General features: G+C 50.1%; 2 protein-coding genes across 2 annotated transcripts in view; one reads left to right on the plus strand and one right to left on the minus strand.

The window, feature by feature from the left end:
• Positions 1 to 17,087, plus strand: part of LOC142477036 (proline-serine-threonine phosphatase-interacting protein 1-like) — a gene marked incomplete at its 5' end in the record, with an annotated part of 50,286 nt that extends 33,199 nt beyond the window's left edge. Inside the window, 3 exons of the mRNA XM_075582108.1 lie at positions 5,631 to 5,710; positions 5,794 to 5,903; positions 15,773 to 17,087. Of these exons, the coding sequence (XP_075438223.1) occupies positions 5,631 to 5,710; positions 5,794 to 5,903; positions 15,773 to 15,904 (322 nt within the window). The remainder of the gene's footprint in view (positions 1 to 5,630; positions 5,711 to 5,793; positions 5,904 to 15,772) is intronic.
• Positions 17,088 to 19,993: 2,906 nt separating this feature from the next.
• LOC142477038 (tetraspanin-3-like) lies at positions 19,994 to 24,582 on the minus strand (the record flags this gene model as incomplete). Its single annotated transcript, XM_075582109.1, has 3 exons — positions 19,994 to 21,323; positions 24,242 to 24,325; positions 24,415 to 24,582. Coding segments are annotated over 3 exons (345 nt in total), but the record flags the coding sequence as incomplete, so codon positions are not given.
• Between the last annotated feature and the right edge of the window lie 525 nt (positions 24,583 to 25,107).

Here is a 25,107-nt window from a genome sequence, read left to right on the forward strand (position 1 = left end):
TATATAGAATAGGAGGAGTTATAGGGGCGGTTATATAGAATAGGAGGAGTTATAAGGGGGGTTATATAGAATAGGAGGAGTTATGGGGGCGATTATATATAGAATAGGAGGAGTTATAGGGGCGGTTATATAGAATAGGAGTAGTTATAAGGGCGGTTATATAGAATAGGAGGAGTTATAGGGGCGGTTATATAGAATAGGAGGAGTTATAAGGGGGGTTATATAGAATAGGAGGAGTTATGGGGGCGATTATATAGAATAGGAGGGAGTTATAGGGGCGGTTATATAGAATAGGAGGAGTTATAGGGGCGGTTATATAGAATAGAGGGAGTTATAGGGGCGGTTATATAGAATAGAGGGAGTTATAGGGGCGTTATATAGAATAGGAGGAGTTATAGGGGCGGTTATATAGAATAGGAGGAGTTATAGGGGCGGTTATATAGAATAGGATAGAATAGGAGGCGTTATAGGGGGCGGTTATATAGAATAGAGGGAGTTATAGGGGCGGTTATATAGAATAGGAGGAGTTATAGGGGCAGTTATATAGAATAGAGGGAGTTATAGGGGCGGTTATATAGAATAGGAGGAGTTATAGGGGGCGGTTATATAGAATAGGAGGAGTTATAGGGGCGGTTATATAGAATAGGAGGAGTTATAGGGGCGGTTATATAGAATAGAAGGAGTTATGGGGCGGTTATATAGAATAGAGGGAGTTATAGGGGCGGTTATATAGAATAGGAGGAGTTATAGGGGCGGTTATATAGAATAGGAGGAGTTATAAGGGCGGTTATATAGAATAGGAGGAGTTATAGGGAGCGGTTATATAGAACAGAGGGAGTTATAGGGGGCGGTTATATAGAATAGCAGGAGTTATGGGGCGGTTATATAGAATAGAGGGAGTTATAGGGGGCGGTTATATAGAATAGAGGGAGTTATAGGGGGCGGTTATATAGAATAGAGGGAGTTATGGGGCGGTTATATAGAATAGGAGTTATAAGGGCGGTTATATAGAATAGGAGGAGTTATAGGGGCGGTTATATAGAATAGAGGGAGTTATAGGGGCGGTTATATAGAACAGAGGGAGTTATAGGGGGCGGTTATATAGAATAGAGGGAGTTATAGGGGCGGTTATATAGAATAGGAGGAGTTATAGGGGCGGTTATATAGAATAGAGGGAGTTATAGGGGCGGTTATATAGAATAGAGGGAGTTATAGGGGCGTTATATAGAATAGGAGGAGTTATAAGGGCGGTTATATAGAATAGCGGGAGTTATGGGGCGGTTATATAGAATAGAGGGAGTTATAGGGGGCGGTTATATAGAATAGGAGGAGTTATAGGGGGCGGTTATATAGAATAGAGGGAGTTATGGGGCGGTTATATAGAATAGGAGTTATAAGGGCGGTTATATAGAATAGGAGGAGTTATAGGGGCGGTTATATAAAATAGGAGGAGTTATAGGGGCGGTTATATAGAATAGGAGGCATTATAGGGGGCGGTTATATAGAATAGGAGGCATTATAGGGGGCGGTTATATAGAATAGGAGGAGTTATAGGGGCGGTTATATAGAATAGGAGGAGTTATAGGGGCGGTTATATAGAATAGGAGGGAGTTATAGGGGCGGTTATATAGAATAGGAGGAGTTATGGGGCGGTTATATAGAATAGAGGGAGTTATAGGGGCGGTTATATAGAATAGGAGGAGTTATAGGGGCGGTTATATAGAATAGGAGGAGTTATAGGGGTGGTTATATAGAATAGGAGGAGTTATAGGAGCGGTTATATAGAATAGAGGGAGTTATAGGGGCGGTTATATAGAATAGGAGTTATAGGGGCGGTTATATAGAATAGAGGGAGTTATAGGGGCGGTTATAAAGAATAGGGGGAGTTATAGGGGCGGGTATATAGAATAGAGGGAGTTATAGGAGCGGTTATATAGAATAGGAGGAGTTATAGGGGCGGTTATATAGAATAGGAGGAGTTATAGGGGCGGTTATATAGAATAGGAGGAGTTATAGGGGCGGTTATATAGAATAGGAGGAGTTATAGGGGGCGGTTATATAGAATAGAGGGAGTTATAGGGGCGGTTATATAGAATAGGAAGAGTTATAGGGGCGGTTATATAGAATAGGAGGAGTTATAGGGGCGGTTATATAGAATAGGAGGAGTTATAGGGGCGGTTATATAGAATAGGAGGAGTTATAGGGGCGGTTATATAGAATAGGATAGAATAGGAGGAGTTATAGGGGGCGGTTATATAGAATAGGAGGAGTTATAGGGGCGGTTATATAGAATAGGAGGAGTTATAGGGGCGGTTATATAGAATAGGAGGGAGTTATAGGGGCGGTTATATAGAATAGGGGGAGTTATGGGGCGGTTATATAGAATAGGAGGAGTTATAGGGGCGGTTATATAGAATAGGAGGAGTTATAGGGGCGGTTATATAGAATAGGAGGAGTTATAGGGGCGGTTATATAGAATAGGAGGAGTTATAGGGGCGGTTATATAGAATAGAGGGAGTTATAGGGGCGGTTATATAGAATAGGAGGAGTTATAGGGGCGGTTATATAGAATAGAGGGAGTTATAGGGGCGGTTATATAGAATAGGAGGAGTTATAGGGGTGGTTATATAGAATAGGAGGAGTTATAGGAGCGGTTATATAGAATAGAGGGAGTTATAGGGGCGGTTATATAGAATAGGAGTTATAGGGGCGGTTATATAGAATAGAGGGAGTTATAGGGGCGGTTATATAGAATAGGAGGAGTTATAGGGGCGGTTATAAAGAATAGGGGGAGTTATAGGGGCGGGTATATAGAATAGGGGGAGTTATAGGGGCGGTTATATAGAATAGAGGGAGTTATAGGAGCGGTTATATAGAATAGGAGGAGTTATAGGGGCGGTTATATAGAATAGGAGGAGTTATAGGGGCGGTTATATAGAATAGGAGGAGTTATAGGGGCGGTTATATAGAATAGGAGGAGTTATAGGGGGCGGTTATATAGAATAGAGGGAGTTATAGGGTGCGGTTATATAGAATAGGAAGAGTTATAGGGGCGGTTATATAGAATAGGAGGAGTTATAGGGGCGGTTATATAGAATAGGAGGGAGTTATGGGGCGGTTATATAGAATAGAGGGAGTTATAGGGGCGGTTATATAGAACAGGAGGAGTTATAGGGGCGGTTATATAGAATAGAGGGAGTTATGGGGCGGTTATATAGAATAGGAGGAGTTATAGGGGGCGGTTATATAGAATAGGAGGAGTTATAGGGGCGGTTATATAGAATAGGAGGAGTTATAGGGCGGTTATATAGAATAGAGGGAGTTATGGGGCGGTTATATAGAATAGAGGGAGTTATAGGGGCGGTTATATAGAATAGAGGGAGTTATAGGGGCGGTTATATAGAATAGAGGGAGTTATAGGGGCGGTTATATAGAATAGGAGGAGTTATAGGGGCGGTTATATAGAATAGAGGGAGTTATAGGGGCGGTTATATAGAATAGAGGGAGTTATAGGGGGCGGTTATATAGAATAGAGGGAGTTATGGGGCGGTTATATAGAATAGGAGGAGTTATAAGGGCGGTTATATAGAATAGAGAGAGTTATAGGGGCGGTTATATAGAATAGGAGGAGTTATAGGGGCGGTTATATAGAATAGAGGGAGTTATAGGGGCGGTTATATAGAATAGGAGGAGTTATAGGGGCGGTTATATAGAATAGGAGGAGTTATAGGGGCGGTTATATAGAATAGGAGGAGTTATAGGGGCGGTTATATAGAATAGGAGGAGTTATAGGGGGCGGTTATATAGAATAGGAGGAGTTATAGGGGGCGGTTATATAGAATAGGAGGAGTTATAGGGGCGGTTATATAGAATAGGAGGAGTTATAGGGGCGGTTATATAGAATAGGAGGAGTTATAGGGGCGGTTATATAGAATAGGAGGAGTTATAGGGGCGGTTATATAGAATAGGAGGAGTTATAAGGGGGGTTATATAGAATAGGAGGAGTTATGGGGGCGATTATATAGAATAGGAGGGAGTTATAGGGGCGGTTATATAGAATAGGAGGAGTTATAGGGGCGGTTATATAGAATAGAGGGAGTTATAGGGGCGGTTATATAGAATAGAGGGAGTTATAGGGGCGTTATATAGAATAGGAGGAGTTATAGGGGCGGTTATATAGAATAGGAGGAGTTATAGGGGCGGTTATATAGAATAGGATAGAATAGGAGGAGTTATAGGGGGCGGTTATATAGAATAGAGGGAGTTATAGTGGGCGGTTATATAGAATAGAGGGAGTTATAGGGGCGGTTATATAGAATAGGAGGAGTTATAGGGGCAGTTATATAGAATAGAGGGAGTTATAGGGGCGGTTATATAGAATAGGAGGAGTTATAGGGGGCGGTTATATAGAATAGGAGGAGTTATAGGGGCGGTTATATAGAATAGGAGGAGTTATAGGGGCGGTTATATAGAATAGAAGGAGTTATGGGGCGGTTATATAGAATAGAGGGAGTTATAGGGGCGGTTATATAGAATAGGAGGAGTTATAGGGGCGGTTATATAGAATAGGAGGAGTTATAAGGGCGGTTATATAGAATAGGAGGAGTTATAGGGAGCGGTTATATAGAACAGAGGGAGTTATAGGGGGCGGTTATATAGAATAGCAGGAGTTATGGGGCGGTTATATAGAATAGAGGGAGTTATAGGGGGCGGTTATATAGAATAGGAGGAGTTATAGGGGGCGGTTATATAGAATAGAGGGAGTTATAGGGGGCGGTTATATAGAATAGAGGGAGTTATGGGGCGGTTATATAGAATAGGAGTTATAAGGGCGGTTATATAGAATAGGAGGAGTTATAGGGGCGGTTATATAGAATAGAGGGAGTTATAGGGGCGGTTATATAGAATAGAGGGAGTTATAGGGGGCGGTTATATAGAATAGGAGGAGTTATAGTGGCGGTTATATAGAATAGGAGGAGTTATAGGGAGCGGTTATATAGAATAGGAGGAGTTATAGGGGGCGGTTATATAGAATAGGAGGATTTATGGGGCGGTTATATAGAATAGGAGGAGTTATAGGGGCGGTTATATAGAATAGGAGGAGTTATAGGGGCGGTTATATAGAATAGGAGTTAAAGGGGGCGGTTATATAGAATAGGAGGAGTAATAGGGGCGGTTATATAGAATAGGAGGAGTTATAGGGGCGGTTATATAGAATAGGAGGAGTTATAGGGGGCGGTTATATAGAATAGGAGTTATAGGGGCGGTTATATAGAATAGGAGGAGTTATAGGGGCGGTTATATAGAATAGGAGTTATAGGGGCGGTTATATAGAATAGGAGGAGTTATAGGGGCGGTTATATAGAATAGAGGGAGTTATGGGGGCGGTTATATAGAATAGGAGGAGTTATAGGGGCGGTTATATAGAATAGGAGGAGTTATAGGGGCGGGTTTATAGAATAGGAGGAGTTATAGGGGCGATTATATAGAATAGGAGGAGTTATGTTTTCATTAATATAAAGTAATACAATATAACATTATATACACATCCGCCTCCGTTCTTGTTCACACGTCTTTCTCTGCCCGCCTGTCCAGGCCGCGACCTCTAACCCCGCTCTCCTTGTCCGTAGGATTTCGAACTTGCTGCACGGCTGTGGGGGGAGCACCAAGAACCTGACAGAGACTGAGGACAGCACAGCGCCCCCCGCAGGTAAGTCTGTTACACACGACAGGGCAGCAGTGATACCACTGAGGGGACTGTTCTCTGAAGTGTGACCTTGTGTCTTGTTCCAGTGAAGGATGACATTGTGTATGCCAGTATACCCTTAGCTCCTGTGGTGGAGTCCCCCGGGCAGGAGAGAGCGGTACAAGATTACACGGTTCTGTACGATTACATGGCTCAGGTAATTAAATACGGCTACAATCCATATAAACTCCATGTTTTCATGTCCGGTAATAACAGGAAATACACAATAATCCCGCTAAACCTCCTGTGATGGACGTCGCGGGTCCCTGTGTGTGCCGCCATGTTCTGTGTCCTGTGTCTCCCTGCTGTCCGGCTGTCACCTCCTGTGAGGTCATTCCTGGCTCTGCCGGTGACAGCAGGACGGGGGGTTGAATAGATATAACAAAACAAAAAACACTGTGTGGTGCTCTAAACCAGGGGTGCGCAAAGTTTCTGTTTGCGCCCCTCCCCCTGTCAGCTTTCCCCCCTCTCCCCTTACCAGCTCTGAGCTCGCAGCATCATATGACGTCATGATGTTACGTTGGCATGGCGACGCGTCGCCGAAGAGGCAGCTCAGACCAGGTAAGGGCTGGTCCCCGCTGGCTACTGTAGCGCCCGCTGTTGCGGACGCTGCAGGGACGAGAGCCCTCCCCACAATGGCGCCGGGCCCGCTGCGAGGGGGGGCCGCAGTGCTGTGGTGCGAGTTGCTCCTGCTCCCAATAGAATTGAGAGCAGGACTCGCTACGGAGCGCTAAGCCACGCCCCCCAGCGGTTCAGCCAATGAGGACGAACCTGCCCAGTGATGTCATGCGTAGTGCAGCGTCCTGGTATGGAGGCCCCCTTGTCCTGGGGTATTGGGGGGGCTTTCGCCTGTCACGGGATACATAAACAAAACGAAAAAAGCCGATCACAACTTCCATGCAGGAGAAAGAGGATTTAAACAGAGAGCGTTTCCATGGTAAAAGAAGCTAAGCTCATTTATTGGATCATTAAAAAAAACACAAACAAGGGCTAGTAGCCCACACCTACGCGTTTCACGCCGAAGCGCTTTGTCAAGGGGAAGAAAAAGTACTTACCGGAGTGTATATATATATACCGGCTCTGTGCGCCATCGTCGCCAATCCCCTCAACCTTCCTGGAACGTCCAAAGTGACGTCAGCGCGCTGGAGTCGAAACTTTGAAATTGAAAACTTTATTAACACAAAACACTAACAATACTAACACTCCGGCTATAAACGTGCAAGTGAATTTTAAATCATAGAAAAACAATGACAATAGGTGAAATCTGTATACCAGAAGTAAATTATTATTTTTAATCAACATTCAATACAAGCATCTCCTTCATTAATCAAATTATCCCCATATTTGAAATATAAAGACCGATATAATAAGGAGGAAATAGTATGTATACTTCTTTATACAACAGATGGAGGTGAGAATGAAAACACATATGACATTATATAATATATTATGAATAAACAAATAATTAAGTCAATGATTGGCGCGGTCAGTTAGTCATGTGTTAGAACATGTTCTTCCATAGTGTGTGGCTACTGTACAAATATGACAGCAAAAAAGTTCAATCAAAACTTTAACAACCAATTATCTATTAATGATATCAAATACCAAACATATATACAGGGTATATGCACTTTTACAGCCGGAGTGTTAGTATTGTTAGTGTTTTGTGTTAATAAAGGTTTCGATTTCAAAGTTCCGACTCCTGCGCGCTGACGTCACAGTTCCCGCGTCGCTTTGGACGCTCCAGGAAAGAGAGGGGATTGGCGACGATGGCGCACAGAGCCGCTATATATACACTCCGCGAGACCGTGACATGTCCCCAGTGTTAGCGGTATCTCTGCTGCTGGGTAAGGTCTGTATTATAGCAAGCGCTTTCGCGTGAGCATGACGTTCCGCGTGCACGTGGCGCCCGCATTTTGTGTATATAGGCAAAACGATGATGCGCGCGCTAGGAGGCGCGGCCATGACGTCAGAAGCCACATTTCTTTGTATTTCCACACAGCTGCCGCGCCAACGCTTACAATGCCACTGAGGCCTGTATTATGGTATCTCCCAGTCACCCGGCTAGTTCTGTGACATCACACCAATGTGTGGCATACCTGGCACTTCCTCTCCCATTTATGACATCACAGTGACAACACTGCTTCTTTTGACTTCAATAAAAAGGTCTAACTAATTATCTGCCACCCAGCGTTAAAAAGTACCGCACTTCATAACAATATTGGATATTAAAGTTTCTTACACAATATTTAAAACAACCAAACACTAGATGGCGCTCTGACACTCTTAAAGCCTCCCAGTGAACAATTAAATGATCCATGTGACACACAGGTGCTAATAAATGGGGCACACGGGTGCTAATCAACGTGAACACACAGAAATACAAATACAAATGTGAATAAAACTACAAGTGACATCAATGTACAACACTAATAAAGTTAGGGTGACCAGATTTTGAAAATGAAAAACCGGGACATTTTTTTTTTTACATAACAGTTTATTTATTGTAGTACACTTATACTTTACTACCATTAGTCCTTGTTACGTGTGTGTGTGTGTGTGTGTGTGTGTGTGCGCGCGCGCGTGTGTGCGTGTGTGTACCTCACTAATCGAACAAAAAAACCCAGATGTGAATGATTCTGAACCCATTAACCAGTGTCAGGATGCAGCCTCTTCACAATTTCTAAAGCAGCAATCCCGCCTGGGATCTTACCTGATCCGCAGTCCCTCAAGGTACTATACTGGAGGGGAGGTGTTCCCTACCTGTCTTCCGAGGTCTCCCGTGTGAAACCGGTTAAGATAAGACAGAGCGAGGGTGAGAGAGACAGAGCGAGGGTGAGAGAGACAGAGCGAGGGTGAGAGAGACAGAGCGAGGGTGAGAGAGACAGAGCGAGGGTGAGAGAGACAGAGCGAGGGTGAGAGAGACAGAGCGAGGGTGAGAGAGACAGAGCGAGGGTGAGAGAGACAGAGCGAGGGTGAGAGAGACAGAGCGAGGGTGAGAGAGACAGAGCGAGGGTGAGAGAGACAGAGCGAGGGTGAGAGAGACAGAGCGAGGGTGAGAGAGACAGAGCGAGGGTGAGAGAGACAGAGCGAGGGTGAGAGAGACAGAGCGAGGGTGAGAGAGACAGAGCGAGGGTGAGAGAGACAGAGCGAGGGTGAGAGAGACAGAGCGAGGGTGAGAGAGACAGAGCGAGGGTGAGAGAGACAGAGCGAGGGTGAGAGAGACAGAGCGAGGGTGAGAGAGACAGAGCGAGGGTGAGAGAGACGGGAGGGATGGAGAGAGAGAGAGGGAGAGACGGGGAGGGAGAGAGAGAGAGAGAGAGAGGGGGAGAGACGGGGAGGGAGAGAGAGAGAGGGGGAGAGACGGGGAGGGAGAGAGAGAGAGGGGGAGAGACGGGGAGGGAGAGAGAGAGACGGGGAGGGAGAGAGAGGGAGAGACAGGGAGGGAGAGAGAGAGAGGGGGAGAGACGGGGAGGGAGAGAGAGGGAGAGACGGGGAGGGAGAGAGAGAGAGAGGGAGAGAGAGGGAGAGATGGGGAGGGAGAGAGAGAGAGAGAGAGAGAGAGGGAGAGACGGGGAGGGAGAGAGAGAGGGGGAGAGACGGGGAGGGAGAGAGGGGGAGAGACGGGGAGGGAGAGAGAGAGAGAGAGGGGGAGAGACGGGGAGAGAGAGAGAGAGAGAGAGAGAGGGGGAGAGACGGGGAGGGAGAGAGAGAGAGAGAGGGGGAGAGACGGGGAGGGAGAGAGAGAGGGGGAGAGACGGGGAGACAGAGAGGGAGAGGGGGGGGGACAGAGAGGGTGAGGGGGGAGACAGAGAGGGGGAGGGGGGAGACAGAGGGGGGGGGAGAGGGACAGACAGGGAGAGGGGGACAGGGAGTGAGGGAGACACACACTGGTACACACACACACACACACACTGGTACACACACACACACAGGTACACACACACACACAGGCAACCACGAGCAGGTGGCTCCCCGCCTCCCCCCGGTGGGCAGCTACGGGTTCCCGGGGCAGAATGGGGGGACACCGCGCAGCCACCACTGCCCGCCCCCGCACCCATCTCCCGCACCAAGGGTACCGGGGGGGGAAGGGAGCGCCAGGACAGGAGGCAAAGGATCAAAAACCCACCTCATATCACCCCGAGCGGGCAGAGGGGGGGAGACACCGCGCAGAGGAGCCAGGAGCGGGCAGAGACACACACACCACGTGTGCTCTGCAGCAGGAAGCGGAAGCCCCGCCCCAGGCACCCTGGCCCTGCCCCCCGTCCCAAGGCACCCTGGCCCTGCCCACCTCCAGGCACACAGGCCCTGCCTCCCCACCCAGGCCCTGCCCCCCCCCCACCCAGGCCCTGTCCCCCCCAGGCACCCTTCCTTTATATTCCCACATGCCGGGCCTTGGTGAACGATGATGCCGTGGGCGGGGCTTCATGCCAGAACGCAGGGGATTGGCCAAGGTAGCAAATACCGGGGGGGCGGGACTTTGTACAATGCCGGGCCGCATCCTCCAATCAGCAAGGCCCAGCATGTTTCTACAGAAGCCCAACCCCTGGCATTAAAAAAAATACTCACCGCCGGGCTGCTGCAGTCTCCTCCTCCGCGCCGAGACTCACTCGCGCACCGCGGCTAATTACTCGCGCACCGCCGTCGACATTAAAAAAAAACGGGAACACACGTGGAAAAAACGGGACATTTCCGGGACACACAGGAAACTGGGACAGCAACCGAAAAACCGGGACTGTCCCGGCAAAAAGGGGACGTCTGGTCACCCTAAATAAAGTGCAAGTGTGTCACAAATATGTAAACGATAATAAGAGGCCAAAACCTCAACTCAACCCTTAAAAAGACTTGCTCCATTAGTCTTATATGGATTTGCTTCAAAACAGGAGGCGAGCGGTGGAAGAAGCCAGGTAACGGGAAAACGTCAACATGGAGCAGCTAAACCTCTGACCCCGCGAGGACAGCATTGCCACTGTTTGGGATACTTCCTGATTGTTCTGCTCAGGTGCTAGTAGGAATTGCATAGGCTTCTGTTCACTTATTTAATACATATTATTTTACATTATTGCCCTACGGTGATTTGTTCTCTTTACACGGCTTCTTCCACCCTCATGTTTTGAAGGAAAAACAATATTTAAAGCAAACGATACAGATGTTGTGATCCAGCGAGGTCACAGCAGTCCCTTTATTATGCACTCATGGTCAACATTGGAGGGAATAAAGTAATGGCTGTGAATATCCCCAGGAATGGCTGAATCAACTAGCTGCTCCATATACCAATACGTGATATGGCAGCACAACGTATAGCAGTATAAAAACAAAAATAATAAACTCTTAATTGTGTATATTAGGTGAGCGCAAACTTTTGGAGCTGCGCCCCCCCCCCCCACACCTGCTCCTCCCCGCCCACCTCACTCGGCGGCGTCAAATTATGCCGCGGGGTCACGTGACCACGGAGACCGCCGTGTGACGTCACTCCGCATGGCACCATGGTGTCATTTGACGCCGCGTTGCCATGGCGATGCGTCACACCAACACGTCTGAACCCCGGTTGCAGAGGCCTCACGCGACCCCTCGGCATTTCATTTTAATGCCTCGGGGAAGTGCGCAGGACCTCTGCAAGCGCCCGCGCCCCCGCTTCCCCCCCCAAAAAAAATAATCGTGAACTTTGTATGCACTAGTGGAAAAATAAAATTGGAATAAAATCCCCAAAGCAGAGAACGAGTGTCCGGAAGAAATCACGCCAGGATAAACAAAGGTAAGAAACCTGGACATGTAATGGTAGGTGCAGACTCCTACAGATATTAACTGCGTGGCTGCATTAGCCAGGTGTAGAGTCTGGGGGACATAGGGTAAATAAGTCAAATGACGCGTGTACATGGGGAATTGTACGCTAGTAAATTGGTAAAGGATGGATATACACACACACACACACCTCAAACCCCTTATAACGCGGTGGTTGGGGTCCAAAGAATGACACCGCGTTATAAACGGATCACGTTAGAAATAATGTACAATTGTATACATTGTACAATAAAGTATTTAAGACACCAATAATCGTGTTGTAAAGTATTCATAAATACGAAAATTGGGAGCCACGCTTGCATCGTGTTATAAGCGGATTCGCGTTGGAACGGATCGCGTTATAACGGGGTTGAGATAGATATATAGATATATATCCAGTAAGTGTAGCAAAAGCCAAACTACTGGTAACCAGCACTTGCCCATAAAGGATAAGTATTAACCCCTGAACAGTTGTACAGCTGGCAAGGTAAAATACCGCTGCAGCAGCAAAGTGGATGTAAAAATGTATAAATACAACCGTTTGTCCAAAGATCTCCCAGATGTTGCGCGCTTCCGATCACCGTCTCGCTCGTGGACGCCACTGGCGTGATGTCGCCACGTCCCAACAAACGTTTCGCGTGACGAATCACGCTTCTTCAGGGGGAGGGGAGGAGTCCAATATTTAAAGCAGCAGTTCCCAGTCTTGGATTTTTCCCTGACCCCATCCCCCAAGTGGTGTTGGCCGAGGGGTCCCCAGTAAAGAGTTGCAACAATATATCCCGCTTACGCTGCAGCTTTACATCGGTTGCTGGAGCTAGCCTGACCCAGCGGAGATATTGTGTACCCGGGTGAGTATTCTTACAGAGTAGACCAAATGAGTTACATCTTGGGAAACGGGGGACCCTCAGAGGCCCAGGGAATGCAGATCAGGTCAGAGAGGGGACCCCATGATTCAGATAGGAGGGGTGAGAGAGGGAGAGATTTAAAGGGCAATAAATAAAAGAGAGAAATAAAAATCGCAAACCGGCTCCTCCCTTAGAATAAATAGTGTGACAAACAGGATCTCGTTATCTGAAGCAGGATGGGGGTGAAAGGGCTCGACACGCAGGTACCTGGACACGCAGCACACCTGGACACGCAGGTACCTGGACACGCAGGTACCAGGATACCGGCCACAATAACAAGTAGGAAATCAGCAACAAGCATTTCTCTATCAGCAACCCGCGTCGTGCGAGGCAAGGACGCGCAGGGTGATATAATCACACGCAGGGCGATGCAAGGACGCGCAGGGCGATATAATCACATGCAGGGCAAGGACACGCAGGGCGATATAATCACACGCAGGGCGATATAATCACATGCAGGGCAAGGCAAGGACACGCAGGGCGATATAATCACACGCAGGGCGATGCAAGGACATGCAGGGCGATATAATCACACGCAGGGCGATATAATCACATGCAGGGCGATGCAAGGACACGAAGGGCGATATATTCACACGCAGGGCGATGCAAGGACACGCAGGGCGATATAATCACACGCAGGGCGATGCAAGGACATGCAGGGCGATATAATCACACGCAGGGCGATGCAAGGACATGCAGGGCGATATAATCACACGCAGGGCGATGCAAGGACATGCAGGGCGATATAATCACACGCGGGGCGATGCAAGGACACGCAGGGCGATATAATCACACGCAGGGCGATATAATCACACGCAGGGCGATGCAAGGACATGCAGGGCGATATAATCACACGCAGGGCGATATAATCACACGCAGGGCGATGCAAGGACATGCAGGGCGATATAATCACACGCAGGGCGATGCAAGGACATGCAGGGCGATATAATCACACGCAGGGCGATGCAAGGACATGCAGGGCGATATAATCACACGCAGGGCGATGCAAGGACGCGCAGGGCGATATAATCACACGCAGGGCGATGCAAGGACATGCAGGGCGATATAATCACACGCAGGGCGATGCAAGGACATGCAGGGCGATATAATCACACGCAGGGCGATGCAAGGACGCGCAGGGCGATATAATCACACGCAGGGCGATGCAAGGACATGCAGGGCGATATAATCACATGCAGGGCGATATAATCACACAATTTCAACCACAGAAGGATGATAAAGAAATCACATCAAAATCCCTGTTTGCTGCACTCTGTCTAGTCTTGTATATTAGCGTACGACTAAATAGTCCAATATATGTACATAATTTAAAGTGGGTAAGTATAGGTAACTTGTAGTAATTGCTCCCCACGTGTGGAACAGCATATACTAATAATGGCCAAAAAATAATAACATTTTATTTCAATGTTAACAAAGACAAAACGCAGTGAAATATATACAGTGCTCTAAGATAACATTTCCCAATGAAAAAGTGGGTGGGTGCTAGATATAATAAGTGTATTAAGGATAGTAGCCACAATGGCACATATAATGTAACTGACCCAAGATCGACCTAATCTGTGATGATTTAGTAGGATAGAGGTCCTAATACACAATCAATGGTTAGCACCTAGTTGTATGATTATATACCTATACATAGCAATGGTTAGCACCTAGTTGTATGATTATATACCTATACATAGCAATGGTTAGCACCTAGTTGTATGATTATATACCTATACATAGCAATGGTTAGCACCTAGTTGTATGATTATATACCTATACATAGCAATGGTTAGAACCTAGTTGTATGATTATATACCTATACATAGCAATGGTAGACCAAACCAATGTGTGGAATCAGCCGGCAAATCAGCCTATATCAGTATACCCTAATTGCAACATACACGTGTTAATACAGAAATTGTATTCTAAGCATATCAGGTAAACAAGCCTATATCCATATAGTCAAATCAATTGTTTCATAGTGCATGTGACCCAAATGATCATACATGTAAACATGCATAGCTTGTAAATCAAAGACGCATAGCTCATGTATCAAGAACGGTGGTAAGTATAGTATAATATAATTATAACCACAATCTATGTGCTCAATTAATACACATCAAATTAAAGATATATTCCAGCTCATGTGCTTGCGACCAAAGTTATCCTACACATAAGTGTGCATGACTCATGTATCAAAACCGTGCATGGCTCCTGTATCAAGAACGATGGGAAACAGTACAATTGTAACCACAGTATATGAGCTCAATTGTTACACATTAGTCAAGTTTAAGATACATTCAAGTCCATCGCTATACAACCAGTACATCCTGGTCAATCCGCCCTACTTCCTCCAAGACGCCAACGCAGTGACGTTACAACCCGACGTACGTTTCGCACGGCGGGTACGCGCTCTCTCAAGGGAAGGAGTTCAGTGTTCCGTCATTACACATCATTTATGCCTCAATGGGGAGGCGTGACTACAGTACCTAGCCTATCCTCATTCGGCACCTGAACAGAGGCGTGCCTAGGTGTTCTGACCACCTACACAGAATTAAAATGTCTCATTAGCAGGGGAGACTTGTACTGTAAATGATAGTCCCAGCATGCTTAAATGAATAACAATGCTGTCATCTATTGGGAGCTTAGATCCATTTTCACAACTACATAGCTATGTAGTGTGTAATCAGAAGAGTGAACAGGTCCATATCAGTGTGAACAGATACAGAATGGAAATCTCATTTATAAATGTTGGATATAATCACACGCAGGGTGACGCAAGGACACACAGGGCGACAGAAGGACAAGCAGGGCGAGATAATCACATGCAGGGGACTATCATCATACGCAGGGCGATATTTATTTATAAAACGTTTGACCAGGAAGAATGCAAGGGCACGCAGGGCGACGCAAGGGCACGCAGGGCGACGCAAGGGCACGCAGGGCGACGCAAGGGCACGCAGGGCGACGCAAGGACACGCAGAGACATTCCACAGCCAGAACTATATAACACGCAGAGCGATGCGTTGCTCGCCCCTCCGGCAGGGAATGGGTCAATGGTGCCATTTATAGCTGCTTACCTCTAATACAACAACAAATGCTCTTTAGCCACTGCACCATTTCATTTACACACATGCACGCGCACACAGATATTAACACACAGAATAACACTGCTACACACAGAGCTCCACACCGACACACACATTTGCATGTACAGATACCCACAAAGACACATTATACGCAGTTGTATTCACTGCGCACACTGTAAGCCCGGGCCGCTCCCCTGGGTGAGGAACACTCCCTGACCCGCTCACCCGTCTGCTTCTCCTCTCAGAACCACGATGAGCTGGACATCGGGGCCGGAGATGTGGTGAAGGTAATCGAGGAAGGAGAAGACGGCTGGTGGACAGTGGAGAGGAACGGACAGCAAGGGCTGGTGCCGGGATCCTACATCGAAAAGCTTTGATGGGTCAAGAGGTGTCAGACAGTGTGGCACCTGCTTACATGGAGACCTCATCATAAGGATAACCGAACTATCAGTGTGCAACCGCACATCTCACAGTCACGTCATCAGCGTGTCAGACTTCAGTGGCATTGTGGGGGGTGCGTGTGTGTGCACAATCGATGTTTAGATTCTGTTTACCTACCGTTCTTGGCGATTTATACAGGAGAAAATCCAAATTCTTATTTGCTTTTTAGTGCCTTTTTTATATCATTGCAAAAAGATATATAATTACCAGATCATTATTATTTACTCCGTTTCATGAGAGAACTAGTTCATTTTTTTTAAAGCGTTAATCCAAGCGGCACGTTTTGTTTTAATATACGCCGCCTTTGATTATCTTTATTGAAGATTAATTACCCAAGCTGCCGATGGATTCGTTCTCCCGTGATCGATCAGCATAGATCTCCCAGGGTTCAGTAAATGGCCGCCTTTCCGTTTCAATCAATCCTTCAGTCAGTGTAACTCAGCAGCTACAATGTATCCTGATCTTACTAAGGTAACATTGTCTATTGTTACAGTTTGCAGCTCAAACTGCTGGGAGCATTGGCAACAAATGATCACAAACAGGAAAGTGCAAAGATCTTGCACTGCTGGGGAGGTGGCTAAACCAGCTCTAGAAGCCAGGATGCTCAGTGTATTCACACTCATTAATATGGCATTAAATAGAAAAATAAAAATGCCGTATTATCCAATACTACAGAACGGATTTCTAACAAATAAAATAAACCGCATGTAGGATATTGCAGGGATTACTCCGCTATCCCTCTTTCTGCCAGAATCCTGGTGCAGTCAAAGGGTTAAATGTATACAAGGGGCTCAATCATCTCTCAATCTAAGACTGCGCTTATAGTGCCGGTAACAGCGACGCAATGTCGCGTCAAAACAAATGCATCGCCGCAGTCGCATGCGCTTCTAGTAAGCACGACGGAGCGACGGTTTGGTCGCAATCGCTGGTAGTCATCTCTATTTGATTTTTCCAGCGACCGCAGCCCGACGTCGCCAGCACTATAAGCGCAGCCTTAGGTTGTTAAATTCCGACTGCGGGGAGCACAGGTGCGGAGCAGCGTGCGAGGTGTGCAATCCGATAATGTACCTTCTAACGGCTGTAAAGTCAAAGCGTGTCGCAAATAAAAGTGAAATACAATTATAGAGTTGGTATAAAGCTACAGAGTTACATAGATGATGAAGCTGTATGGGATATTAGAGGGAAGTGCCTTTTTATGGGGCGGGTGGGAGGGGTGATGGATGTGAGAGGGGGGAGGGGTGATGGATGTGAGAGGGGGGAGGGGTGATGGATGTGAGAGGGGGAGGGGTGATGGATGTGAGAGGGGGAGGGGTGATGGATGTGAGCGGGGGAGGGGTGATGGATGTGAGAGGGAGGGGTGATGGATGTGAGAGGGGGAGGGGTGATGGATGTGAGCGGGGGGAGGGGTGATGGATGTGAGCGGGGGGAGGGGTGATGGATGTGAGCGGGGGGAGGGGTGATGGATGTGAGAGGGGGAGGGGTGATGGATGTGAGCGGGGGGAGGGGTGATGGATGTGAGAGGGGGGAGGGGTGATGGATGTGAGGGGGAGGGGTGATGGATGTGAGAGGGGGAGGGGTGATGGATGTGAGCGGGGGGAGGGGTGATGGATGTGAGAGGGGGAGGGGTGATGGATGTGAGAGGGGGGAGGTGATGGATGTGAGAGAGGGGAGGGGTGATGGATGTGAGAGGGGGGAGGGGTGATGGATGTGAGCGGGGGGAGGGGTGATGGATGTGAGCGGGGGGAGGGGTGATGGATGTGAGAGGGAGGAGGGGTGATGGATGTGAGAGGGGGGAGGGGTGATGGATGTGAGAGGGGGGAGGGGTGATGGATGTGAGCGGGGGGAGGGGTGATGGATGTGAGCGGGGGGAGGGGTGTTTGTCTTTCAGGTCATTGTTGGGGTTTGTCGCACACAAGCCGCAGTATCCTAGTAATCCGGGAAAAATGTACATTTCATTTAGATTCTATTTAAAAGTTTCATCTCTCCTAAGATATTTTACAGACATTTAAGAGTACCAGTAATTACACATTCAGGCCAGTTTTGATGCTTTGCTGAAAAATGAAGACAAACAGCTTGTCAAATGTAGCACTTTGTAAATGACTGAGAACATATATGTGAACAAAGAATCTCAATATAACTCCTCCTATTACCGGATATATCCTCCCTATAACTGCTATTACCCATATATAACTGCTCCCTATGACGCCTCCCACTGCCCCATATAACCACTCCCTATAACGCCTCCCATTGCCCCATATAACCACTCCCTATAACGCCTCCCATTGCCCCATATAACCACTCCCTATAACGCCTCCCATTGCCCCATATAACCTCTCCCTATAACGCCTCCCATTGCCCCATATAACCACTCCCTATAACGCCTCCCATTGCCCCATATAACCTCTCCCTATAACGCCTCCCATTGCCCCATATAACCACTCCCTATAACGCCTCCCATTGCCCCATATAACCACTCCCTATAACGCCTCCCATTGCCCCATATAACCACTCCCTATAACGCCTCCCATTGCCCCATATAACCACTCCCTATAACGCCTCCCACTGCCCCATATAACCACTCCCTATAACGCCTCCCATTGCCCCATATAACCACTCCCTATAACGCCTCCCATTGCCCCATATAACCACTCCCTATGACGCCTCCCATTGCCCCATATAACGCTCTCCTATTTCCTCATAACTGCTCCCTATAACGCCTCCTATTGGCCCATATAACCGCTCCCTATAACTCCTATTCCCCCATATAACCGCTCCCTATAACGCTTCTATTGCCCCATATAACCGCTCCCTATAACTCCTATTGCCCCATATAACCGCTCCCTATAACTCCTCCTATTGCCCCATATAACCGCTCCCTATAACTCCTCCTATTGCTGCATATAACCGCTCCCTATAACGCTTCTATTGCCCCATATAACCGCTCCCTATAACTCCTCCTATTGCCCCATATAACCGCTCCCTATAACTCCTATTGCCCCATATAACCGCTCCCTATAACTCCTCCTATTGCCCCATATAACCGCTCCCTACAACTCCTCCTATTGCCCCATATAACCGCTCCCTATAACTCCTATTGCCCCAAATAAGCGCTCCCTATAACTCCTCCTATTGCCCCATATAACCACTCCCTATAACTCCTCCTATTGCCCCATATAACCGCTCCCTATAACTCCTATTGCCCCGGAATTCAGCTCAGAAATAAAATCTCGAAGACACACATCATGGAGAAATAGTAACCCCTGGCTTGCATTTCTCACCCCAAAAAACTAGTCACCCTCAGAGCATCGTCTTGCTAAATTCCATGTACCCCTCTCCTCCCTGTAGCCATAACCCCTTCACACCTCCCATTTGTCAGTGGGTGAAAAACACACTAAAAGAAGGGAGAGGGAGTAGGTGTACGATACCTTTTACTGGCTCAACAAGAAGTGTCGGATTTGAAAACCGCCACCCCTAGACAGCTGCTGTGGCCGCCTCTCTCCTCCTGCACCGCCGCCGCGTCTCACGGCGTCGCTTTGGCATGGTAACACAACATCACGCCGTGTGGCGTCATGGTTCAAAAAGGAGGGGGGCGGGAGGTAAGGAGGAGGCGACCGCAAAAGCCAAGTGACTCCTATCAGGCTCGAGAGCGCGGCACAAGTTGGGGCGGACATTTTTGCCGCACCAGGCCTGGGCCTAACGGCAAATCCGCCACTGCCAACAAGTAGTTGATATGTTACAAGCTTGCGAGCCGCTGAGGGTCAGAGTTATCCGATGGACGACCCATAAAAGGTATAACCAACACACACACACGCACACGGTTTGTAGGGTGAATGTACAGATGTTTTTATTGAATCAGTTGCTATTTACACCCGAGGTCTCCCTCACAGACTCACTTTGCTACATTATTTTGCCATTCAGATTCCTACTTTTCTAACTGTACATAGAGGGGGGAAAAGCAAATATTTATTTCAGGTAAAGAACATACAATATACTTGGAAGGGGGGGAGGGGGCTTTCATTGCTGTTGCGTTCACGCGGTGTGAACCCGCAGTGTTAAAACAGGTTTCACATGCCGCGGTGTATAATTACTCCGGGTATCTCTGTACACTTGTAGTCTCCTTTGAGAACCTTATTAACCCTTCCAGCAATAAAGGGTTTCATTTGGCGGCAATTTTTTTTTATGACCACGAGGTTCTCTTATACCCGGTACAAAGGAACAGCGCTACTGGTTAAACGTCTGAAGTAATGGCGTAGAAATCCGTATTTGGGAATCTGCTTATTACTGCTGAAAGTTCATTGTATGGGAGGGGGGGGGCACGCCATGTTAGTAAGGCTATAAGATGTAGGTGCAATCCCTGTCAGTTTGCAGAAACACATGGTTAAGACCCCGCAATGTCACAGTCTTCCTCAGCGGGTGGAATCGGGTTAAAAAGCGTTCTTTGGGAAGGAAGAATATTCGTTTCATTTGTGTCTTGAGTGGGGGAGGGCGCTCGTCAATCAAGTGTTTACTCCGCCTCTAGCGCAGCCTGTCAGAATCATGAGAGAGGGCAGAGAGAGGGGCATTGCCTGCGCAAACTCCTGTTCAGCACACAGAGGAAAGCAAACCCAGTGTAAGTCTGACACAGTAACTTGCTAAATACTTCTAGGCGCCTGACCCAGGGAATATAGGAAGGGATACATTTCCCGGAAGGGGGATTTCATCTTGCTAAAGGAGGCCGCGTCCACGTGTAAGTTGTTCCCTGCCACACGGGGCAGCAGAAGAGAGCAATGTGTTATTAAAAGTAAGCCAGGGTCAGCGTCTTTAAATATTTCATTAACCCCTTTGCAGCCAGAGCGGCCCAGCAAAAGCCGCTCTATTTACCTCACTAATAAAACTACAGCTAAAATCGGGCGCCAACACCAAGATCTGCACATCTGCACGGAAAACATGGACGCCGGCGTAAGTGGGCGGGTGCAGGAGTGGAGTCAGCCTCCCAGCACCTGGGATTTGCCCATCGAGGGGAAAAGTCAATGCCAGGGATGGCCCACTCCAGCCTTCAAGGGCCACCATCAGGCCGGGTTTGTATCCCTGCTTCAGTCATTGACAGTCACCTGTGCTGAAGCAGGGATATCCTGAAAACGCTGACCTGTTGGTGGCTCTTGAGGACTGGAGTTGGCTAACCTCCTGGTCTTTGCAGACGTAGAAAGCCCTCGTCGCGCTGCCCTCCAGGGGCGAGGGTGGGTGTTTCCAGAGGCCCAGGGGGAGGGGGAGAGCCAGTGGGTCTTACGCGTAGGTGCCGCCGACGAGGAGCAGCTCATATGCAGGGTCCCGGGTCTTTCTGCACAGCACGATGCACGCGCACAGCATGCCCAGCAGCTATAGGGGAAGGGGAGACAGCTTAATACACGGTACTCTGACATACACATTCATAATCCATCATTACCATTAAAGAACCTCATCGGGGGAGGGGGAGAGTACTGATGGGAACAGGAGACGCTTCACCCCGCACCGCACCCTATTCATTGCATCGTATCAACTACTGCAATGGGATACCCAAGTGTTTCAATAAAGACAATAGCTTGGCAGGGTGCTACTGATCGCTTTATTCCCGCCCCCACTGTGAAGGCCAGCACAGGGTCACAGAGGCTGCAGGAAGACACATGAGATGAGTAACGTGTTATTACTAGCGGTGTTTGGTGTATCGGGGGTGAGAGGAGCTGTGGTTCTGTGTCCACAGTTAAGGATTTCATCTACAAAACAGTAAGGGCAAAACACGCCAGAGGTTTTGATTGTGAGGTCGACGGGCGGTTTCACACTCGGCGGGGAAGAGGGGGGGGAACACACTCGGCGGGGAAGGGTGGGGGAAATCACACTCGGCGGGGAAGAGGGGGGGAACACACTCGGCGGGGAAGGGTGGGGGAAATCACACTCGGCGGGGAAGGGTGGGGGAAATCACACTCGGCGGGGAAGGGTGGGGGAAATCACACTCGGCGGGGAAGGGTGGGGGAAATCACACTCGGCGGGGAAGGGGGGGGGGAAATCACACTCGGCGGGGAAGGGGGGGATCACACTCGGCGGGAAAGGAGGGGGGGATCACACTCGGCGGGGAAGGGGGGGATCACACTCAGCGGGGAAGGGGGGGGGGATCACACTCGGCGGGGAAGGGGGGATGGATCACACTCGGCGGGGATGGGGGGGGGGGGTCACACTCGGCGGGGAAGGGGGGAGGAATCACACTCGGCGGGGAAATCACACTCGACAGGGAAGGGGGGGATCACGTTGGGCAGGGAAGGGGGGGGGGATCACGCTGGGCGGGGAAGGGGGGGGGATCACGCTGGGCGGGGAAGGGGGGGGATCAAGCTGGGCGGGGAAGGGGGGAGGGGATCACGATGGGGGGGGAAGGGGGGAGGGGATCACGATGGGGGGGGAAGGGGGGGGATCACGCTGGGCAGGGAAGGGGGGGGGGATCACGCTAGGCAGGGAAGGGGGGGGGATAACGCTGGGCGGGAAGGGGGGGGGATAACGCTGGGCAGGGAAGGGGGGGGGGGATCACGCTGGGCGGGAAGGGGGGGGATCACGCTGGGTGGGGGATCACGCTGGGTGGGGGATCACGCTGGGTGGGGGATCACGCTGGGTGGGGGATCACACTGGGCGGGGGATCACACTGGGCGGGGGATCACACTGGGCGGGGGATCACACTGGGCGGGGGATCACACTGGGCGGGGGATCACACTGGGCGGGGGCCGGGATCACACTGGGCGGGGGATCACACTGGGCGAGAGGCGGGGGATCACACTGGGTGGGGGATCACACTGGGCAGGGGATCATACTGGGCGGGGGATCACACTGGGCGAGAGGCGGGGGATCACACTGGGTGGGGGATCACACTGGGTGGGGGCGGGGGATCACACTGGGTGGGGGCGGGGGATCACACTGGGCGGGGGCGGGGGATCACACTGGGCGGGGGATCACACTGGGCGAGAGGCGGGGGATCACACTGGGCGAGAGGCGGGGGATCACACTGGGCGAGAGGCGGGGGATCACACTGGGCGGGGGATCACACTGGGCGGGGATCACACTGGGCGAGAGGCGGGGGATCACACTGGGCGGGGGATCACACTGGGCGAGAGGCGGGGGATCACACTGGGTGGGGGATCACACTGGGCAGGGGATCATACTGGGCGGGGGATCACACTGGGCGGGGGATCACACTGGGCGAGAGGCGGGGGATCACACTGGGTGGGGGATCACACTGGGTGGGGGCGGGGGATCACACTGGGTGGGGGCGGGGGATCACACTGGGCGGGGGCGGGGGATCACACTGGGCGGGGGCGGGGCCGATATCACACTGGGCGGGGGATCACACTGGGCGGGGGCGGGGACCGGTATCACACTGGGCGGGGGATCACACTGGGCGGGGGCGGGGATCACACTGGGCGGGGGCGGGGATCACAATGGGCGGGGCGGGGATCACAATGGGCGGGGGCCGGGATCACACTGGGCGGGGGCGGGGGCGGGGATCACACTGGGCGGGGGCGGGGATCACACTGGGCGGGGGCGGGGATCACACTGGGCGGGGGCGGGGATCACACTGGGCGGGGGCGGGGATCACACTGGGCGGGGGCCGGGATCACACTGGGCGGGTGCCGGGATCACACTGGGCGGGTGCCGGGATCACACTGGGCGGGGGCCGGGATCACACTGGGCGGGGGCCGGGATCACACTGGGCGGGGGCCGGGATCACACTGGGCGGGGGCCGGGATCACACTCCCTGTGATATAAGCATTTTGCATACAGATCTACGTACATTCAATATAATTATCAGAGGCAGGAAGTAATAACATACAGAGGTACTGACCCCCCACCACCAACCTCTCACTAGGTCACTTCACTCCTACGCCTGCGCACCCACATCCCCCTCCACGCACAGGCGTGCGTCCCACCACATAGGCCTGAGCTTCCCTCAGCCCCATGTACATGCCTACATCTCCCTGTGCCCCCCCCCCCCCCCACCACACACAGGCCTGCGACCACCCATGGACAGGCCTGCGCCTAGCTGCGCCCCCTCAAGCACAGGCCTGCAAACCCCCTCTGCCCCCCCTATGCACAGGCCTGCACCTCCCCACACACAGGCCTGTGCCTCCCTGCACCCCCCACGCACAGCCCTGCAGCCCCCCTCCGCCTCCCCATGAACAGACCTGTGCCTCCCAACACAGAGGCCTACACCCCCCCCCCCCACCACCACCCTCACACAGTCCTGCGCCCCCCTCAAACACACTGGGGTGACGTCTCACCTGTATAACAGCAAAGCCCAGGGCGGCCCAGATCACGTACATCATAATCTCCTGCAGCTTTTCCACGACCAAAACCTCGCAGCCCTAACCAGGCGAGATTAGAGTATTATATAACCCCTTCCGCAGCAGGGTGCTGTGCCGTAGATTGCAAGCTCTTGGGATCAGGGCCTCACCTCGGAATACAGGTCCCCAGGCCGGCTCATGCTCCCCGTGCAGTTGAAGGCTCGGGCCCGGCAGCAGCTCAGCGGGACACTGTTATTCTTCGCTTCAACAAACCAGCGCGTTTTCTCCCAGTCTGAATAGTTGTGAATTCCACAGCAGTGCAGCTGGGGAGCGAGGAGTTAATCAACCCCTCCCTATAACACCCATCTCTATAACCGCTCCCTCCTCCGTATAACCACTTCATATAACTCCTCCTATTACTCCATATAACTTCCCTATAACCCCACCTAACCCCTCCCTATTACACCTCCTATTGCCCCATATAACCCCTCCCTATAACTCCTCCAGGGTGGGCTGCAGGTAAGCTCCTGCAGGGGAGCCAGGATGGCCTTAGACCCAGGGGTTGGTGGCTGTGTGTTGGAGATGGGAGTAGGAGAGGCTGCAGGCTGCAGCAGTGGTGTAGGCCTTGGGGAGCCTGAATGTGAGTTACAGGAGAGTTTGGAGCAAAGGGAAAGAACAGAATCTGCTTAAGGAAGAAGAGAACCGAGATTTATTGCGGAGGTATAACAGGGAGAAGAGAACCGAGCTTTATTGCGGAGGAATAACAGGAAGAAGAGAACTGAGCTTTATTGCGGAGGTATAACAGGAAGAAGAGAACCAAGCTTTATTGCGGAGGTATAACAGGAAGAAGAGAAACGAGCTTT

Source organism: Ascaphus truei, unplaced genomic scaffold (assembly GCF_040206685.1).
Source record: "Ascaphus truei isolate aAscTru1 unplaced genomic scaffold, aAscTru1.hap1 HAP1_SCAFFOLD_1890, whole genome shotgun sequence".
In the NCBI taxonomy this organism is placed as follows: domain Eukaryota; kingdom Metazoa; phylum Chordata; class Amphibia; order Anura; family Ascaphidae; genus Ascaphus; species Ascaphus truei.